The sequence below is a fragment of the Cherax quadricarinatus genome, chromosome 16 (genome assembly GCF_038502225.1).
Source record: "Cherax quadricarinatus isolate ZL_2023a chromosome 16, ASM3850222v1, whole genome shotgun sequence".
Classification (NCBI taxonomy): domain Eukaryota; kingdom Metazoa; phylum Arthropoda; class Malacostraca; order Decapoda; family Parastacidae; genus Cherax; species Cherax quadricarinatus.
The window spans coordinates 43981159-44001056 of record NC_091307.1 but is presented as its reverse complement, the minus strand read 5'-3'; the positions used below and the strand labels follow the sequence as shown (position 1 = coordinate 44001056).

Genomic DNA, 19898 nt, shown 5'->3' with positions numbered 1-19898 from the left:
AATTGGAAGTTGAAAATTCAGATGACTCAAAAGGATGTTAGGAAGTATTTCTTCAGTCAAAGAGTTGTCAGGAATTGGAATAGTCTGGCAAGTGATGTAGTGGAGGCAGGAACCATACATAGTTTTAAGATGAGGTATGATAAAGCTCATGAAGCAAGGGGGGAAAGGACCTAGTAACGACCTGTGAAGAGGCGGGGCAGGAACTGAGACTCGACACCTGCAACCACAATTAGGTGAATACACACACACACACACACACACACACACACACACACACACACACACACACACACAAACACAGAGTTACAAGGGAGGGGGAAGCAGAGAGGGCCGGACGAGTGTAGCCAAACTACAAGAAAGGGGACTACGCAAGCATGAAGAACTTCCTGAACGAGGTTCAGTGGGACAGATAAATGGCAGGAAAGTCAGTGGACGAGATGATGGAATATGTGACAATAATATGCAAGAAAGCTGAAGAGAGGTTTGTACCCAAGGGTAACAAGAATAATAAAAAAGCCAGGATGAGCTCATGGTTCACCCAAAGGTGCAGGGAGGCCAAAACCAAATGTGCTAGGGAATGGGAGAAGTATAAAAGGCAAAGAACCCAGGAGAATAAGGAGACCAGTCGTAGAGCCAGAAATGAATATGCACAGGTAAGACGAGAGGACCAAAGGCAGTATGAGAATGACATAGCAGGGACAGCCAAATCTGACCCAAAGCTGTTGTACAGCCACATCAGGAAGAAAGCAACAGTCAAGGACCAGGTAATCAGGCTGAGGAAGGAAGGAGGGGAGGTTACAAAAAACGACCATGAAGCTTGTGAGAATTAAAGAAGTAATCAGAAGGGCCTCCAGAAAGGCAGAGAGGTGGGGTACACCATCAAGAGCTGGACACAATACATACAACCGAGGAGGAACTGAAGAGGGTGTTAAGCGAGCTAGATGCCTTGAAGGCGATAGGGCCGGATAACATCTCTCCATGGGTCCTGAGAAAGGGTGCGGAGGCGCTATGTGTACCACTAACAACTATCTTCAACACATCTATGGAAACAGGACAACTACCGGAAGAATGGAAGACAGCAAATGAAGTCCCAGTTTTTAAAAAGGAGACAGACACGAAGCATTAAGCTACAGACCAGTGTATGCAAGGTTATGGAGATAATTATCAGGAGAAGGGTGGTGGAGCACCTAGAAAGAAATGAGCTTATCAATGACAGCCAGCACGGTTTCAGGGACGGGAAATCCTGTGTGACAAACCTACTGGAGTTCTTAGACAGGGTGATGGCTGTATGACTAGAAAGAGAGGGGTGGGTAGACTGCATTTTCTTGAACTGTAAGAAGGCATTTGACACAGTTCCACACAAGGGATTAGTGCAGAAGCTGGAGGACCAAGCAGGGATAACAGGGAAGGCACTACAGTGGATCAGGGAATGCCAGTCAGGAAGACAACAGCGAGTCATGGTACATAGCGAGGTGTCAGAGTGGGCGCCGGTAACGAGAGGGGTGCCACAGGGATCAGTCCTAGGACCGGTGCTGTTTCTGGTATTTGTGAACATGACGGAAGGAATAGACTCCGAAGTGTCCCTGTTTGCAGATGATGTGAAGTTGATGAGAAGAATTCAATCGGACGAAGACCAGGCAGAACTACAGAGGGATCTGGACAGACTGCAAGCCTGATCCAGAAACTGGCTCCTGGAGTTCAACTCCAAGAAGTTCAAAATCATAAAGATTGGGGTAGGGCAAAGAAGATCACAAACGGAGTACAGTCTAGGGGGACAGAGCCTACAAATCTCACATCTTGGTGTGAGTATAACACCGGGAACATCTCCTGAGGCGCACATCAACCAAATAACTGCTACAGCATATGGGTGCCTAGCAAACCTAAGAACAGCATTCCTACATCTAAATAAGGAGTTATTCAGGACCCTGTACACTGTGTACGTTAGGCCCATATTGGAATATGCAGCATCAGTTTGGAACCCTCACGTAAGGAAACTTAACCTCTCCTACGAGGAGAGGTTAAGGGAAATCAACCTGATGACACTGGAAGACAGGAGAGTTAGGGAGGATATGATAACGACATATAAAATACAAGGTGGACAGAGATAGGATGTTCCAGAGATGGGACACAGCAGCAAGGGGTCACATTTGGACGTTGAAGACACAGATCAACCACAGGGATGTTAGAGAGTATTTCTTCGATCACAGAGTTGTCAGGAAGTGGAATAGCCTGGGTAGTGATGTAGTGGAGGCAGCTTTAAGAAGAGGTATGATAAAGCTCACGGAGCGGGAAGAGTGAACGGGGTAGCGGCCAGTTGAAGAGGTGGGGCCAGGAGCTGTGAATCGACTCCCGCAACCACAGCTAGGTGAGTACACACGTTTAAGCACACACACCAGATGACACCTCACTGTGAATAGACAGAATTACCTAACAGTCTCTCTCTTCTCGCTCTTTCTGTCTTTCCCCTCTCCCTCTTTCTCCCTCTCTCCGTCCACTCCCTTCTCCTTTCCTTCCTCCCTCCCTCCCTCCCTTCCTCCTATTTGCCCCATTCCCACCCCCCTCCATAACTCTCCCTGTCCCCCTCCCTCCCTCTCCCCATCCCTCTCCCCCATACAACTCTCCCCATTCCCACTCCCACACACACACACACACACACACACACACGGGGCCAGGAGCTGAGTCTCAACCCTTACAACCACAATTAGGTGAGTACACACACACACACGCACACAATCTCTCTCTCTCTCTCTCTCTCTCTCTCTCTCTCTCTCTCTCTCTCTCTCTCTCTCTCTCTCTCTCTCTCTCTCTTCTTTTTTTTTTTTTTTTTTTTTTTACACAGGGTTTGACAAGGTTAAGGATCCCAAGCTTTATTGACAAGCTATTTACAGGTTAAGGATTCCTAACTTTATTGGCAAGCTAAGAGCTGTTACCTACATCAGCTCATTTGAAAGCATTTTTATTGTTATGAGACATACAAGTAGGGAACAGGATGAAGTTGGAGCCATCTGTGGGCCAGCATTTTCATTTGATCAACTGACTTTATCTCGTTGACATCATTATGCTGTACGAATGTGTTCCATATTCGAGTCATCCTGGGTATGTATGATCTCAGATGGAGTGATGTTCTGGAGAAGGGTACAGCCAGAGTGAAGTTGCTGCTTTCTGCCCGTCTTGTGGCATAAAAGCTTGTTTCACGCTGTCCTCGAAGTGGATCCAAGTGTGGTATTTTGACAATATTGGCCTTGTACATAACAGTAAGGCCACCCACATCCCTCCTATGTTGAAGGCTCTGCTGAAATGACAGATCTATCCAGGATGGGTCCAGGCGAGAGATGAGACGTCTTGCTCTGTTCTCTACTCTGTCAAGCAGTCGCAGATGAGAGGGGGGGCAGGCAAACCAAGAAAGTGGAGCATACTCAAGGTGTGAGCGTACTTGCGCCTCGTACAGGATCTTGCAACCCCTACTGTCAAGCAGATGCGAGATACGGCGAAGTGCTGTAAGCTTCCTGGCTGCCTTGTTTGCAAGATTTACAACATGGTTCTTCATGGTTAGTTTGGAGTAAAATTTCACCCCAAGGATATCAACTTCTTCTCCAGGTGCCAACACCCTCCCATTCATCCTTGCTACTGCACCAGCATTACCATCATGGTGCCTAGAGACGATCATCATTTGCGTTTTCTCAGGTGCAAATGGTACTTGCCATCTATTTCCCCAAGCTGATATAGCTCTCAGCTTCCTGGCTGCCTTGTTTGCAAGATTTACAACATGGTTCTTCATGGTTAGTTTGGAGTCAAATTTCACCCCAAGGATATCAACTTCTTCTCCAGGTGCCAACACCCTCCCATTCATCCTTGCTACTGCACCAGCATTACCATCATGGTGCCTAGAGACGATCATCATTTGCGTTTTCTCAGGTGCAAATGGTACTTGCCATCTATTTCCCCAAGCTGATATAGCTCTCAGCTGGTGAATGATGTAGCTTAGAGCAGCTGGCATTTCTTCTCTTGGATAAGTGAATGTCAGTGTACAGTCGTCTGCATATGCATGTGATTCTGGGATGAGATGAAGAAGGTCGTTGAAGTAGACATTCGATAACAATGGACCCAGCACGCTTCCTTGTGGAACACTTGCCCCAGTAGGATGTCTTGCTGATTCCGTTCCATTGAGAACTACACTTAGAGATCTACCATGAAGGTAATCACTGAGGAGATATAACGTAGAGCCTGCAATTCCCAGTGCTTGAAGTTTTGCTAAGAGGCCCTGGTGCCACACCCGGTCGAAAGCGCCAGCAATGTCCAGTGCTACCACACAGCTGACTTTAGATTCATCCAGTGACTGGTGCCACTTAGTGGAGAGGTTTAACAACAGATCAGCAGCAGAGTAACCTTTCCTGAAGCCATATTGACGATCACAAAGTAGTGAGTGGTAGTCAAAAAACTCTGTCATTTGTCTTGAGATTATTGTCTCAAGGATCTTACCAGTGATTGACAGGAGTGACACTGGTCTGTAGTTGCTGATTTCTGCTCTGCTCTTCTTTTTGTGAACAGGGACCACATTTGCCTCTTTCCATAGAGAGGGCCATTTACACTGTACTAGGCAGTGCTGAAAGATGCAAGTTAGAGGTGCTGCTAGCTGGTCTGCACATCTTCTCAACAATCTTGGGCTCAACTTGTCTGGGCCCACAGCCTTTTCTTGGTCAAGCGATTTAAGAAGGAAATGCACCTCCTCCTGCCTTATTGTCACCACTGACAGTTTTGACACAGTTCTTGCAGCTAGCCAAGAAGGAACTTGCATTTTGGTAGCAAAGTGTTCAGCAAAGAGGTCCGCCTTCTCTTGACTACTAGTAGAGGTGGTCCCATCCTGTCGATTTAGAGGTGGAATGAGCTCATCAGGCAGATAACCTTGTCTGTCCTTGACCAGGGACCACCAGGTTTTGGAGCCTACCCTACCTGATGCTAGCTTTCTTTTAGTGTCCACCTCCCATTTAGCAATGGCCCACTTTTGAACGTCACCCATATGCCTACAGGCTTGCGTGTGCAAGTTCCTGTTATAGGTGGTAGGATGTCACTTATACCTTCGCCATGCTTTGTACTTAGCAGTAGCAGCCTCTCTACAACGAAAGCCAAACCAAGGCTGATCTGTAGGCTTTGTCACATATTGCCGGTGAGGAATGTGTTCTTGTTGTAGATTAAGGATGTGTCCAGTGAAGGCTTTCACTTGGTTGTCAACATTCCCTTGGAGAAGAGCATTCCAATCGGTGATGGCGAGCTCAGAGCGAAGGGCTGGCCAATTACCTCTTTCCCATAGCCAGGTTGTGCGTGTGGACTCCTCACCTCGTTCTGTTAGAATCTTAAGTGTCGTAAAAACAGCCTTGTGGTCAGACGGTCCAACGTAGCCGAGGGGTTGACAAGTGACTATGCCTTCTGCCAGATCACTCACTACTGGGTCAAGGGAGGAGCCAGAGATATGAGTAGGGAAATCAACAAAGTTTCTCATGTCAAACACTGCAAGAAGGTCATCAAAGTACCTCTGTATAAGGTGCTGGTTGAGGTCACCAACAATTATAATATGTTGACAGTTGTGTTGTAGCAGAAGGGAGTCAATATTTTCCATTAGGAAGTTGATGGGGTCTGCATGTTGCCACTGAGGTCTGTACATTGCACCTGCTAGTACAGAAGTACTAGTGTTTATACAGAGCTTGAAGAACATCATTTCAAGATGTGTAGGGGTGGCAACATCAATGTGCTGGGCATGAACACTTTTAGAGAAGCACACAGCAACACCTCCTCCTTGCCCTTGCCTGTCTCTTCTCATCCATGAGGTGTAGCCAGCAATTCTTGCAAAATTTTCTGGAGTCCTGTCATCCAAAAACGGGACGTCGAGTGTTCACAAAACTATGTGTGAGCTCTCCAACATTAGTAATGAAACCTCTAATGTTGGCCGACAGGATGCTGATAGACTGGCTCCTCATGATGAAGTGGTCTGCTTGAGGTGGTGGGTGTGTAGGGAATGTAAGGTGCCTGCCCTTGAGAGAAGTAGGGTACTGAGGCAGCTGCAGGGATGTAGGTCTGTGGTCTTGTATAAGGCACAATACCACCTGCTGGGCTGGGATAGGAGTAGCTAAGTGGGTGACGTGTGAGTTTGTTCACCAATTCAGAGATCCTGCTGGTTTGTTCTGGGAACAGGTCTCTAAACAGGTGGCCCTGTCTGTCAAGTTCCTTTTTCTTTCCACACTGGTCCTCCTGATGTCCTTTCTTGTAGCAGTAATTACACCTGGTATCTCGCAGGCAGTTGTTGGCAGTGTGCCCCTTCCGGTGACAGCGAGAGCACAGCCTAGGTGCCTGGGAGGGTGGACTAGGATTTGTTGCACCTCCTGTGTTTTGCAGATTTGTCCTCAGATTCTTCCGCTGGAACTGTGTTAGTGAAGGGTGAGACGGCTGTAGATGTCTTCCTCCTCCACGTCCTCTTCCACGTCCTCTGCCCCGTCCTCTACCAGTTCTGACAGATGTGTCCCTGCTGTTCATACTTTGGCGCAGTAGGTGATCAGGTGCAGTGATACTTCCCTGATCATTAACTGCACCAATCTCTGGTGGAGAAACTCCTGGCTCAGAACTTGCTGATGAAGCACTGTTACCAGATTCTGGAATAGTGTCGGCAGGTGTGCTGACAGGTGTAGGATCAGAGATGGTATGTGCACTGTCAAATGGACTGGCAGTGGCTGAAGCAGAGATGTCAGGTGTAGGAGAATTAACAGATCCAAGGCTTCCCTCGTTGCTGGGAAGAGTTTTTGTTCCCTATGTGGTGGTCAGAGGAATTGTGTTAGAATTACCAAAGGTAGTGTTTTGAACTCTGTCAGTCTGTGGGACCTTAGCGATGACAGAATTCCACGTGACGTTACCCCTGAGTTAAGCTCAGTGTGGGACTTCCAGTCTTTGTCAATAGTGTCACCATCAGCTGAGCAGCATACGTCACTTGATGTAGGCTTGCACTGGCCTTCTACTCTCTCCCTCCCTCTGCCTCTCCCTTCTCTCTCTCTCTCCTTTTTCTCTTCCTCTCCCTCCTTCCCCCCCATTCCCCTCTATTTTCCTTCCTCCCTCCTTTCCACCTCTTTTCCCTCTAGCCCCCTTCCCACTCTTTCTCCACCCTCCCTATCACTCTCGCTGTCCCTCTCCTTCCTTGTGACATGCAAAGAGTATGCTACACTTTATTCAGCATATGTAAACAGTCCCATAATGGCTGCCTCCCAGCCAGCGAACCTGGTGCTAAGGGTTTAACGATCTTTTGGGGATGCCCCATCGTTAAATCAGTACCTTGGTTCATTGAGCAATCACAGATGAGTCTGCCAAGTGCTGAAACGAAGTAGTGTCGCTCTTAGTCAACATTTGCCAGCCTTGCTTCTAGCTGGTTGAAGCACGGTTTCTCTCCCAGGCCGCTGTCTTTGTCTTCATCACTGTGTGATACACTTATATCCAACTCCTAGAGTGTACATAAGTGTAAATATTTGCATGTAAATATTTGGTGAAGGAAAAGATAAGTTATATTCTACTGCTGTGTTTATTTCGCTCAAAATCATTACGACCAGATCAACGGGACATTGTTACCTGTGTTCGTAATATGGGAAACTCTGTCCAGGAGCTGGAGCTGGTTTTTCATATAGTCGAGGAGCTGAGGCTAGTCTTAGTATCGTTCAGATAGCTTTGCCATCGCTCAGCTTTGTGTGTCAGCTTTGCCATCGCTTCTGTTATTGCATGTCAGCCTTGCAACTGCTTTTGTTATTGCGTGTCAGCCTTGCTATTGTGGGACTGTATCCCACAGTCGTACTGTGCATTGCTGCTTGTTGCATGCCTTGAAAACAGCGTGTTAAATTGGGGTTAATGTCACATACAAGAGTCAGGAGGTTGGTGTCTAAATTCACTCTACTAAATCTGCCCCATCTCTCTCAACAGCGTTGTTGGCGAATTGCTCATTCTATTGGTATAGAGTATCAACAAACTCTCACTGCTGCGCAGCTTCGTGATATTATTCGTGCAAAGTTGAGGGTTGACACAACTATGGTGCACCAAACTGAGGTATCTCCCACTACAGGAGCTGTTAATCGCTGATCTCCACTGAGGTTCCTTTGTAATGTTGGAGGAACAACACCAGAGCAATTAGACCAGCAGTGACGTGAAGCAGCAGGTGCATCGAGTTTGTCTCAGGGAGAGTCCGCTTCATTGGCGCTTGAGTTAGCCAAACTCAATGTTGAAACATCCAGGGAGCAGCGATTATTTGCCTGGGAGGTGGACAGAGAGAGGATGTTCCAGAGATGGGGGCACAGCAACAAGTGGTTACAATTGGAAGTTGAAGACTTGAATCACAGGGATGTTAGGAAGTATTTCTTCATTTACAGACTTGTCAAGAAATGGAATAGTCTGGGAAGTGATATAGAGGAGGCAGGATCCATACATAGTTTTAAGAAGAGGTATGATGAAGCTCAAGGAGCGGGAAGAGTAGCGGCCAGTGAAGAAGCGAGGCCAGGAGCTGTGAATTTACCCCTGCAACTACAACTAGGTGAGTACACACACACACACACACACACACACACACACACACACACACGCACACACACACACACACTCAGGCACACACACACACACACACACACACACACACACACACACACACACACACACACACACACACACACACACACACACACACATGATACTCACCATATTGGTCACGTTGGCCAGCATACGATTAGAGTGAGGATCATACAGTTCAAGAATGAACGTCTGTGGCAGCCCTCCATCAAATCCGGCAACACAACGAATGTTAACCACGTTCACTGAGAGGTTGTATGACGAACAGTTGTGTACTGGGTCTGGTCGACCTGTGGTTGTGGAGAATAATAATTAAGGTTAGTAGGAACGTATTGTCATTAGAAAGTAGGTCGGGACACCAACTATCCAAGACGGTATTAGTGTCCTTTAATGCAAGTGTGCAACAGAAATCTGTCAAAGGTTTTGCACTGTAGCATTGAGTTAATATGCATCAGCAGCCTAGTATGTAAAATGGATGAATGTAAAATAGTTGCTTGTCAAACATTTAGCAACCGGGCAGCAAGGTGGTTTAGTGAGACAGTGAAGGAATTATTCTCATCGTTTCTTATAGGAACAAGACATAAGTACTTTAAATGTTTAACACTCATACAACTGGAAATTAAACCGGCGTTTGAAACGAAAGTCTATTAAACCAAACCATTACAGGGGATACTTTTCAACTAGTTGGTTGTAAAAGATCAACAACACAGACAGGCACTACTGTCTTCAATATGTGAGAAACGGAAGCCTATTAAACATATACCATTCTGACACAGGCTGGTCAAAACCATCTGTCCTGAGAAGTATCCCGTATCTTTTCAAATGAGTTTGAATCTAAAATATGTTAGACGTTTTTCACTTGGCAGTTAGTAGGTAAACAGCAATTTTTCTGATTGGTGCTATTGTCCTGCCATGTACAGTTGCAGAAAAAAAATCTCAACTCTCTTTGTGGGCAGAAATAATATCTGGCAAATGAAACGTTGTAGACAGAGGATTAAAGTCTGCCTTCATTAATTAATTAACACAACTTACAAAGACGATGGTGAATGAGAAAATTAATTGACAGTAAATTCAGTATATCTGTGCAAAAGCGGATGTATATTCTGGTATAAATTAAGTGATTTAGATATTGACGGGTGTATAACATCATGAGTTTAATTTCCAGGTTTTGATTAACAATTTTTGTTTAAAAACCTTGTCGACGTTGCAATTTCATAAGAATGCACTTTTGTAATGTGTGTGCAAATCAGTTATTAATGTCTTATAAAATACCTGGAACTAAAACTCAATTATACCTCCTACCAGTTTGCATATTCTGTGATATAAAGTAGTTAGGCATAGCTAGATACTGTAATACTGTTTGTAGATGAATGGTTCAGAGAACCGACATGTTGATAAATTAGACACATGTGTCTAATTTATCAACTGTAATACTGTATAACTCAAACACACTGGAAAGTAGACTCGAAAGGTAATATTTGTATGAGTGACATCAGGCCAAGGTGATGACCTCACTGTTAATACAGAGTATGGCAAACAACACCTGCCACATCTATGTAATAGATCACAGGCAAACCAAAATTCCCCAGCGTAGGCGTATTATTGGGAAAAAGGAGAGTGGCCTTTCTTCTAGAGAGATCGCTGAACATCCGGACATATCACAGCACACCGTGTATATATATGGTTAATGAGATGGGAGGAGGAAGGTAACCATCAGGATGGACCCAGACCAGGAGCTTCCAAGAATACCGCAACACAACTGGATGTAGCTATAAAGGAAGCTGCGGAAACTAATCCATTTACTAATGCAGTAAAAATAGGATATGAATTAAATTTGAAAGTGATTCCAAGAACTGTCAGAAGTCATCTTCATGCTATTAAAATACACAACCGAACACCAGTGGTAAAAGAATAACTGTCAGGCAGACAGAAGTTAGGCAATGGAATAAATTTTGGAGTCATGTTATTTACACTGATGAAAAAACTTTTTGTTCAAGTTCTAATGGCAAGTTACACTGTTGAAGAAGAGAAAGGTGTATATAATTATGTAACCTTCCATGTTTCACAAATAATCTCATTCAATCCCACGACAGTGCATTGGGACACTTTAATACTACAATCTACGCACACACACACACACACACACACACACACACACACACACACACACACACACACACACATATATATATATATATATATATATATATATATATATATATATATATATATATATATATATATATATATATATATATATGATAGTTCCTTGACAATGTGAGTAGTCACGAAAGCGCTTGGAATTTCACTACTCATTCACAGTGGTTGTTTTGCATATAAATATATTTATACATACATGTCGTGCCGAATAGGCAGAATTTGCGATCTTGGCTTAAATAGCAACGTTCATCTTGCCATATAGGATAAGTGAAAAATTGTATATGCAATAATTTCGCCAAAATCATTCTGAACCTTCAGCAGTCCAAAACTCAAGGAATATGACTCTCTCCTAAAAACCATGCTAGAGAGTGTATTGAATCTTTCCCTTGAAGATGGACAGTGGTTCCAAGCCTCACTTCCGGTTAGGCTTGGGGGGGCTAGGAGTATGCAGATCCTCCCAGATTGCTCTACCAGCTTTCCTATCCCCTCCCATAGCATCAAACGAGTTGATAAGACAAATTCTTCCAGATACCCTCAGTGACTCAGCAGGAATACAGGACCCCTAGCTATGCCAGTGCCATCACTGAATGGTAGACTCTTGCTGCTGCAGCACCAAATCCTAGTGCAGCATTGGCTCACAAACAGTCATTCGGTGATGGCCCGATCGCTGAAAAGGTGCTTGCCAACATGCTCAGGGGTGCAACATCAGATAGGGAGACTGCCCGTCTCCAGGCTGTGAGTGCACATCACTCTTGGGACTTCCTTCAAATAGTTCCCATATCGGCAATAGGAACGCGACTCGACCCTAAGACCCTAAGCCACAAGGGGGTGGAAATCTTTAGCTCAAGTACTTTCGCACTTTTCAGTGAGTCATCAGGAGCTATGCAATGTTGCAAGATTGCGACTGAAAGAGTGAGGGGACGTTTTTTCTCAGAATAGCGCAGAGTGAGCCTGTCGCCTCCTCCTGGCTCTTATAGAGTGTGGCCGGCGGTCGGCATCACACCCACCATTGCCCTCATCCCCCCATATGTGGTAAGAGGGTTTTGAGAAGTCAAGAATTATGAAATTAGAAGGTACAATAATCCGTCCTAAGCTTTTTCTAACCGTTTAGAACAGGTCCTGTGACTTGAGAAAATACGTTTCTCAGTGGATATTATATATATATATGGGTTGCTATTATTCTATGTAACCTATTTAATTAATAAAAGAAAGGAAATGAATGTGCTTTATGTCCGTTTAAATGTCCTGTTCAGGAATGTTCTCAGGGGTACTGAGACGTATCCTTTATATTGTCTACTATTCTTCTCACTATCGATTATTATGCCTTACTTGGGATTCTTCTATACCATTCGAATAATATTTCTATGACCCAGATTTCTACTTCTAATATCCTTTAACCCATTACCTGTGTAATCAGGTAATCTTGTCAATGTATGGTGCAATAACAGCTAAGCGCGTTATATAACCTTACATCAACTAGCGTAGCATGGTGTTTTGGTGCTTAGACAATTGGTCGAGCGTCACCAATCCATCATAAGACCACTTGGCTTAATGAGCAATCCTGTGATTTTGTGTATCATTGTTATTTAAGGTTGTATACAATAGACTCTACTAGATAGCTATCGAGCTTGAATAACCCACAATTTGAGTTATATACTGTATCCCTGTCATGTTTCAAGAGAGAAGATTCAATTATGCTTCTTTCTATGACAGAAATATTTGGTACAAAAATTTGGGCAGCATCCCATCCCGGTGGGTGATTACGTGCACTAACGTGGTTAAAGATAGCGTTCGACTCCTGCCCTGTCCTACCTGAGTATTTATCTTGGACTATTTTGGTTTCTAGAATTTTACCTGTTTGACCTATATATGAGAGAGGACACTGAGTACATGGGACCTTGTTAACCCAACCAACTTTGTTTTAGGATGTGTTTTCAATCAGCCTTTGTTTCACTGTCCCCGTGTTTTTGAAAGCAAGGTTTATATTGATCTTTTTTAATGCCTCACGCAGGCAAACTAGAGTCTCACTGTATGGTAAAACCAGTACATTTTTCCTAACCATCATTTCCTTAGGTTCAGTCCTGTAGAAAGTCTTTTTTGCTGACATTAGTGCCTTCTCGACAGAATCCCTCGGATATCTCAGTTTTGTGGATATGTTGAATATCGTTCTGACTTCTTCATCTAAGTACTCTGCACTGCAAGAACACTGTGAGGAACACACTCCTTTTTACCCTAGTTTCATGATTGGAAAAGTAGTGAATGTATGACGACACATTGGTGGACTTCCTATATACTGTAAATTTGAATTTTCTATCAATACGATGGATTAAAACATCTAGGAAAGACAAAGTGTTGTTTGTTTCATGTTCAGTAGTGAACTTAATAGAAGATACTAGCCCGTTGAGTCTAGGTACAAACTCATCAATGTTGTGATCTTTCGGCCATAGGCAAAGAACATCATCTACGTATCGAAATCAACTAGCTTTATCTGAGAGAATGTCTTTAAGAAGTCTAGTCTTATAGAATTCCATACATAAGTTGCTGAGTAAGGGGCACCCCCTGTGCACCCCCATGAGGCTTGTGTTGCATAGATAAGATCGCCTGTCTGCGATTGTTTGCGTGTATATACATATATATATATATATGCAAAACAACCACTTTGAAAGAGTAGTGAAATTCCAAGCGCTTTCGTGACTACTCACATTGTCAAGGAACTATGAAAGTAATACATCAAAGGAAGGCAATTAAAAGGCTTAGACCACACCTCACAGACAACCCCCACAACAATGAAACACCTGACGCGGGACAATAACTGACTCATAAGAAAACAGGAACACTGCAGTAGGTCCGCTGGTCCAACTAGACAGGTCCTCACGACAACCCACCAACAAATCATTCTACTCAAGAAATAAGGTTTATTATTTGTCCAATGTATTATTAAACTCTAACCAAATTTTATTAATTATAAATGAATATAATTTATACAAACCTAAGGAAATATTCATATTATTTTCAAAACTGCTTTTTATGAAATAAGATTCAATTATATTTCTGTCAACCATGGACTTGCTTGATACAACTTTCTCAACTTTTTGAAAATCAATTGGATGGTTAAAGTCTATCACGTGAATAAATAAAGCATTGGAATCTTGTCAAGTTCTAATGCTATATTTATGTTGTTTTAATCTTAGTTCGAGATTTTTACCAGTTTGACCGTAATAAACTTTATCGCAAATTTTACAAGGAATCTTATAGACACATCCGTCAGCATTTTGGGGGGAATTCTTTATCAAAAGTTTTTTTTACTGTATCAAGATTTTTGAATGCAACTTTAATATTAAAAGTCTTAAGAAGAGAAGGCATATCAACCAAGTTTTCATGGTAAGGGAGAACCAACATATTTTTAGTTGAATAAGGCTGGTTGTCCCTTTTTGGATTGTAAAAAGTATTTCTAACAATTTTAAATGATTTATCAATTGCATTTTTCGGGTATTTCAGATCACTGGCTATTTCATAAATTTTGGATATTTCTTCATCTATGAACTCTAGACTACAAATACGTAAAGCTCTCAAAAACATTGATGAGAAAACAGACAGTTTAACTTTATCTTGATGGGAAGAATAATAGTGTACATAGGAACAATTATTTGTAGGTTTTCTGTAAATTTTAAATTTGAATTCATTATTACTCTTAATAATTAAAACATCTAGAAAAGGCAATGAGTTATTTTCCTCAAACTCAACAGTAAAGTTTATTGAATGGGCTAAGTATTTAATTTGCCAAGGAAATGGAGTATATCTATATTCTTGGGCATAAGACATAAAATATCATCGACATATCTGAACCATTTTGCTCTGTTAGGGAGGATTGTGTTAAGCAGCCTTGTTTCAAAAAAATCCATGTATAGGTTACTAAGAACAGGTGAAAGAGGATTTCCCATTGCCATACTAAATTTCTGAGTGTAAAACTTATCATTAAATACAAATTTTGCATCAACAATGCAAAGTTTAATAAGTTTAATGATGGTAGGAACTGGTAATGGTAATATATATATATATATATATATATATATATATATATATATATATATATATATATTTTTTTTTTTTAACAAGTCGGTCGTCTCCCACCGAGATGGCAAGTTCTGCCTATTCGGCACGACATATATATATATATATATATATATATATATATATATATATATATATATATATATATATATATATATATATATATATATATATATATATATATATGTATATATATATAATATATATATATATATATATATATATATATATATATATATATATATATATATATATATATATATATATATATATATATATGTATATATATATAATATATATATATATATATATATATATATATATATATATATATATATGTATATATATATATATATATATATATATATATATATATATATATATATATATATATATATATATATATATATATATATATATATATATATATATGTCGTGCCGAAGAGGTAGAACTTGCGATCTTGGCTTAAATAGCAACGCTCATCTTGCCATACAGGACAAGTGAAAATTTGCGTATGCAATAATATCGCCAAAATCATTCTGAAAATAACGAAAAAAATATTTTGGATTGCGTTTGTTTAGTACTAAATTACTGTAAATGTATTGAAAATATATTTAGTTGGGTTAGGCTAAAATATATTGCTCTTGTTATAATAAGGTTAGGTAAGTTTTCTAAGATTCTTTTGGTGCAAAATTAACATTAATGAAAAAATATATCTTTGAACGTATAAGAGAAAATTTTACAAAGGACATAATTTTAAATCCTTTCTGAAATTTTCTCTTATACGTTTAAAGATATATTTTTTTCATTATTGTTAATGTAAAATTTTTTAATTTTGCACCAAAAGCATCTTAGAAAACTTACCTAACCTTATTATAACAAGAACAATTTATTTTAGCCTAACCCAACTAAAAATATTTTAGATTTGTTTACAATAATTTAATACTAAAAAAACACAGTGAAATATATTTTTTTTCGTTAGGTTTAGAATGATTTTGGCGAAATTATTGCATTCACAAATTTTCGCTTGTCCTATATGGCAAGATGAGCGTTGCTATTTAAGCCAAGATGGCAAGTTCTGCCTATTCGGCACGCTATATATATATATATATATATATATATATATATCTGTATATATATCTATATATATGTATATATATCTATATATGTATATATATATATGTATATATATCTATATATGTATATATATCTATATATGTATATATATGTACATATATCTATATATGTATATATATATATGTATATATATCTATATGTATATATATATGTATATATATCTATATGTATATATATATGTATATATATCTATATGTATATATATCTATATGTATATATATATATATATATATATATATATATATATAAATATATATATATATATATATATATATATATATATATATATATATAAATATATATATATATATATAATATATATATATATATATATATATATATATGTATATAATATATATATATATATATATGTAGGTAGTAGGTTGGTAGACAGCAACCACCCAGGGAAGTACTACCGTCCTGCCAGATGACTGTGAAACAAAAACCTGTAACTGTTTTGCATGATGGTAGGATTGCTGGTTTCTTTTTCTGTCTCATAAACACGCTAAGATAACAGGGATATCTTGCTACTCCTACTTACACTTTGGTCACACTTCACAGACACGCACATGCATATATATATATACATACATCTAGGTTTTTCTCCTTTTTCTAAATAGCTCTTGTTCTTTTTTATTTCTTCTATTGTCCATGGGGAAGTGGAAAAGAATCTTTCCTCCGTAAGCCATGCGTGTCGTATGAGGCGACTAAAATGCCGGGAGCAATGGGCTAGTAACCCCTTCTCCTGTATACAATTACTAAAAAAGAGAAGAAGAAAAACTTTATAAAACTGGGTTGCTTAAATGTGCGTGGATGTAGTGCGGATGACAAGAAACAGATGATTGCTGATGTTATGAATGAAAAGAAGTTGGATGTCCTGGCCCTAAGCGAAACAAAGCTGAAGGGGGTAGGAGAGTTTCAGTGGGGGGAAATAAATGGGATTAAATCTGGAGTATCTGAGAGAGTTAGAGCAAAGGAAGGGGTAGCAGTAATGTTAAATGATCAGTTATGGAAGGAGAAAAGAGAATATGAATGTGTAAATTCAAGAATTATGTGGATTAAAGTAAAGGTTGGATGCGAGAAGTGGGTCATAATAAGCGTGTATGCACCTGGAGAAGAGAGGAATGCAGAGGAGAGAGAGAGATTTTGGGAGATGTTAAGTGAATGTATAGGAGCCTTTGAACCAAGTGAGAGAGTAATTGTGGTAGGGGACTTGAATGCTAAAGTAGGAGAAACTTTTAGAGAGGGTGTGGTAGGTAAGTTTGGGGTGCCAGGTGTAAATGATAATGGGAGCCCTTTGATTGAACTTTGTATAGAAAGGGGTTTAGTTATAGGTAATACATATTTTAAGAAAAAGAGGATAAATAAGTATACACGATATGATGTAGGGCGAAATGACAGTAGTTTGTTGGATTATGTATTGGTAGATAAAAGACTGTTGAGTAGACTTCAGGATGTACATGTTTATAGAGGGGCCACAGATATATCAGATCACTTTCTAGTTGTAGCTACACTGAGAGTAAAAGGTAGATGGGATACAAGGAGAATAGAAGCATCAGGGAAGAGAGAGGTGAAGGTTTATAAACTAAAAGAGGAGGCAGTTAGGGTAAGATATAAACAGCTATTGGAGGATAGATGGGCTAATGAGAGCATAGGCAATGGGGTCGAAGAGGTATGGGGTAGGTTTAAAAATGTAGTGTTAGAGTGTTCAGCAGAAGTTTGTGGTTACAGGAAAGTGGGTGCAGGAGGGAAGAGGAGCGATTGGTGGAATGATGATGTAAAGAGAGTAGTAAGGGAGAAAAAGTTAGCATATGAGAAGTTTTTACAAAGTAGAAGTGATGCAAGGAGGGAAGAGTATATGGAGAAAAAGAGAGAGGTTAAGAGAGTGGTGAAGCAATGTAAAAAGAGAGCAAATGAGAGAGTGGGTGAGATGTTATCAACAAATTTTGTTGAAAATAAGAAAAAGTTTTGGAGTGAGATTAACAAGTTAAGAAAGCCTAGAGAACAAATTGATTTGTCAGTTAAAAATAGGAGAGGAGAGTTATTAAATGGAGAGTTAGAGGTATTGGGAAGATGGAAGGAATATTTTGAGGAATTGTTAAATGTTGATGAAGATAGGGAAGCTGTGATTTCGTGTATAGGGCAAGGAGGAATAACATCTTGTAGGAGTGAGGAAGAGCCAGTTGTGAGTGTGGGGGAAGTTCGTGAGGCAGTAGGTAAAATGAAAGGGGGTAAGGCAGCCGGGATTGATGGGATAAAGATAGAAATGTTAAAAGCAGGTGGGGATATAGTTTTGGAGTGGTTGGTGCAATTATTTAATAAATGTATGGAAGAGGGTAAGGTACCTAGGGATTGGCAGAGAGCATGCATAGTTCCTTTGTATAAAGGCAAAGGGGATAAAAGAGAGTGCAAAAATTATAGGGGGATAAGTCTGTTGAGTGTACCTGGTAAAGTGTATGGTAGAGTTATAATTGAAAGAATTAAGAGTAAGACGGAGAATAGGATAGCAGATGAACAAGGAGGCTTTAGGAAAGGTAGGGGGTGTGTGGACCAGGTGTTTACAGTGAAACATATAAGTGAACAGTATTTAGATAAGGCTAAAGAGGTCTTTGTGGCATTTATGGATTTGAAAAAGGCGTATGACAGGGTGGATAGGGGGGCAATGTGGCAGATGTTGCAAGTGTATGGTGTAGGAGGTAGGTTACTGAAAGCAGTGAAGAGTTTTTACGAGGATAGTGAGGCTCAAGTTAGAGTATGTAGGAAAGAGGGAAATTTTTTCCCAGTAAAAGTAGGCCTTAGACAAGGATGTGTGATGTCACCGTGGTTGTTTAATATATTTATAGATGGGGTTGTAAGAGAAGTAAATGCGAGGGTCTTGGCAAGAGGCGTGGAGTTAAAAGATAAAGAATCACACACAAAGTGGGAGTTGTCACAGCTGCTCTTTGCTGATGACACTGTGCTCTTGGGAGATTCTGAAGAGAAGTTGCAGAGATTGGTGGATGAATTTGGTAGGGTGTGCAAAAGAAGAAAATTAAAGGTGAATACAGGAAAGAGTAAGGTTATGAGGATAACAAAAAGATTAGGTGATGAAAGATTGAATATCAGATTGGAGGGAGAGAGTATGGAGGAGGTGAACGTATTCAGATATTTGGGAGTGGACGTGTCAGCGGATGGGTCTATGAAAGATGAGGTGAATCATAGAATTGATGAGGGAAAAAGAGTGAGTGGTGCACTTAGGAGTCTGTGGAGACAAAGAACTTTGTCCTTGGAGGCAAAGAGGGGAATGTATGAGAGTATAGTTTTACCAACGCTCTTATATGGGTGTGAAGCGTGGGTGATGAATGTTGCAGCGAGGAGAAGGCTGGAGGCAGTGGAGATGTCATGTCTGAGGGCAATGTGTGGTGTGAATATAATGCAGAGAATTCGTAGTTTGGAAGTTAGGAGGAGGTGCGGGATTACCAAAACTGTTGTCCAGAGGGCTGAGGAAGGGTTGTTGAGGTGGTTCGGACATGTAGAGAGAATGGACCGAAACAGAATAACTTCAAGAGTGTATCAGTCTGTAGTGGAAGGAAGGCGGGGTAGGGGTCGGCCTAGGAAGGGTTGGAGGGAGGGGGTAAAGGAGGTTTTGTGTGCGAGGGGCTTGGACTTCCAGCAGGCATGCGTGAGCGTGTTTGATAGGAGCGAATTAAAGACAAATGGTTTTTAATACTTGACGTGCTGTTGGAGTGTGAGCAAAGTAACATTTATGAAGGGATTCAGGGAAACCGGCAGGCCGGACTTGAGTCCTGGAGATGGGAAGTACAGTGCCTGCACTCTGAAGGAGGGGTGTTAATGTTGCAGTTTAAAAACTGTAGTGTAAAGCACCCTTCTGGCAAGACAGTGATGGAGTGAATGATGGTGAAAGTTTTTCTTTTTCGGGCCACCTTGCCTTGGTGGGAATCGGCCG

The 19898-nt window shown here is 40.8% G+C and overlaps 1 protein-coding gene across 1 annotated transcript in view; it reads right to left on the bottom strand.

Annotated features, from left to right (window-relative positions):
* Positions 1-19898, bottom strand: part of LOC128688798 (nephrin-like) — a 625489-nt gene that overhangs the window by 249301 nt on the left and 356290 nt on the right. Inside the window, exon 10 of the mRNA XM_070085659.1 lies at positions 8713-8873. Within this exon, the coding sequence (XP_069941760.1) occupies positions 8713-8873 (161 nt within the window). The remainder of the gene's footprint in view (positions 1-8712; positions 8874-19898) is intronic.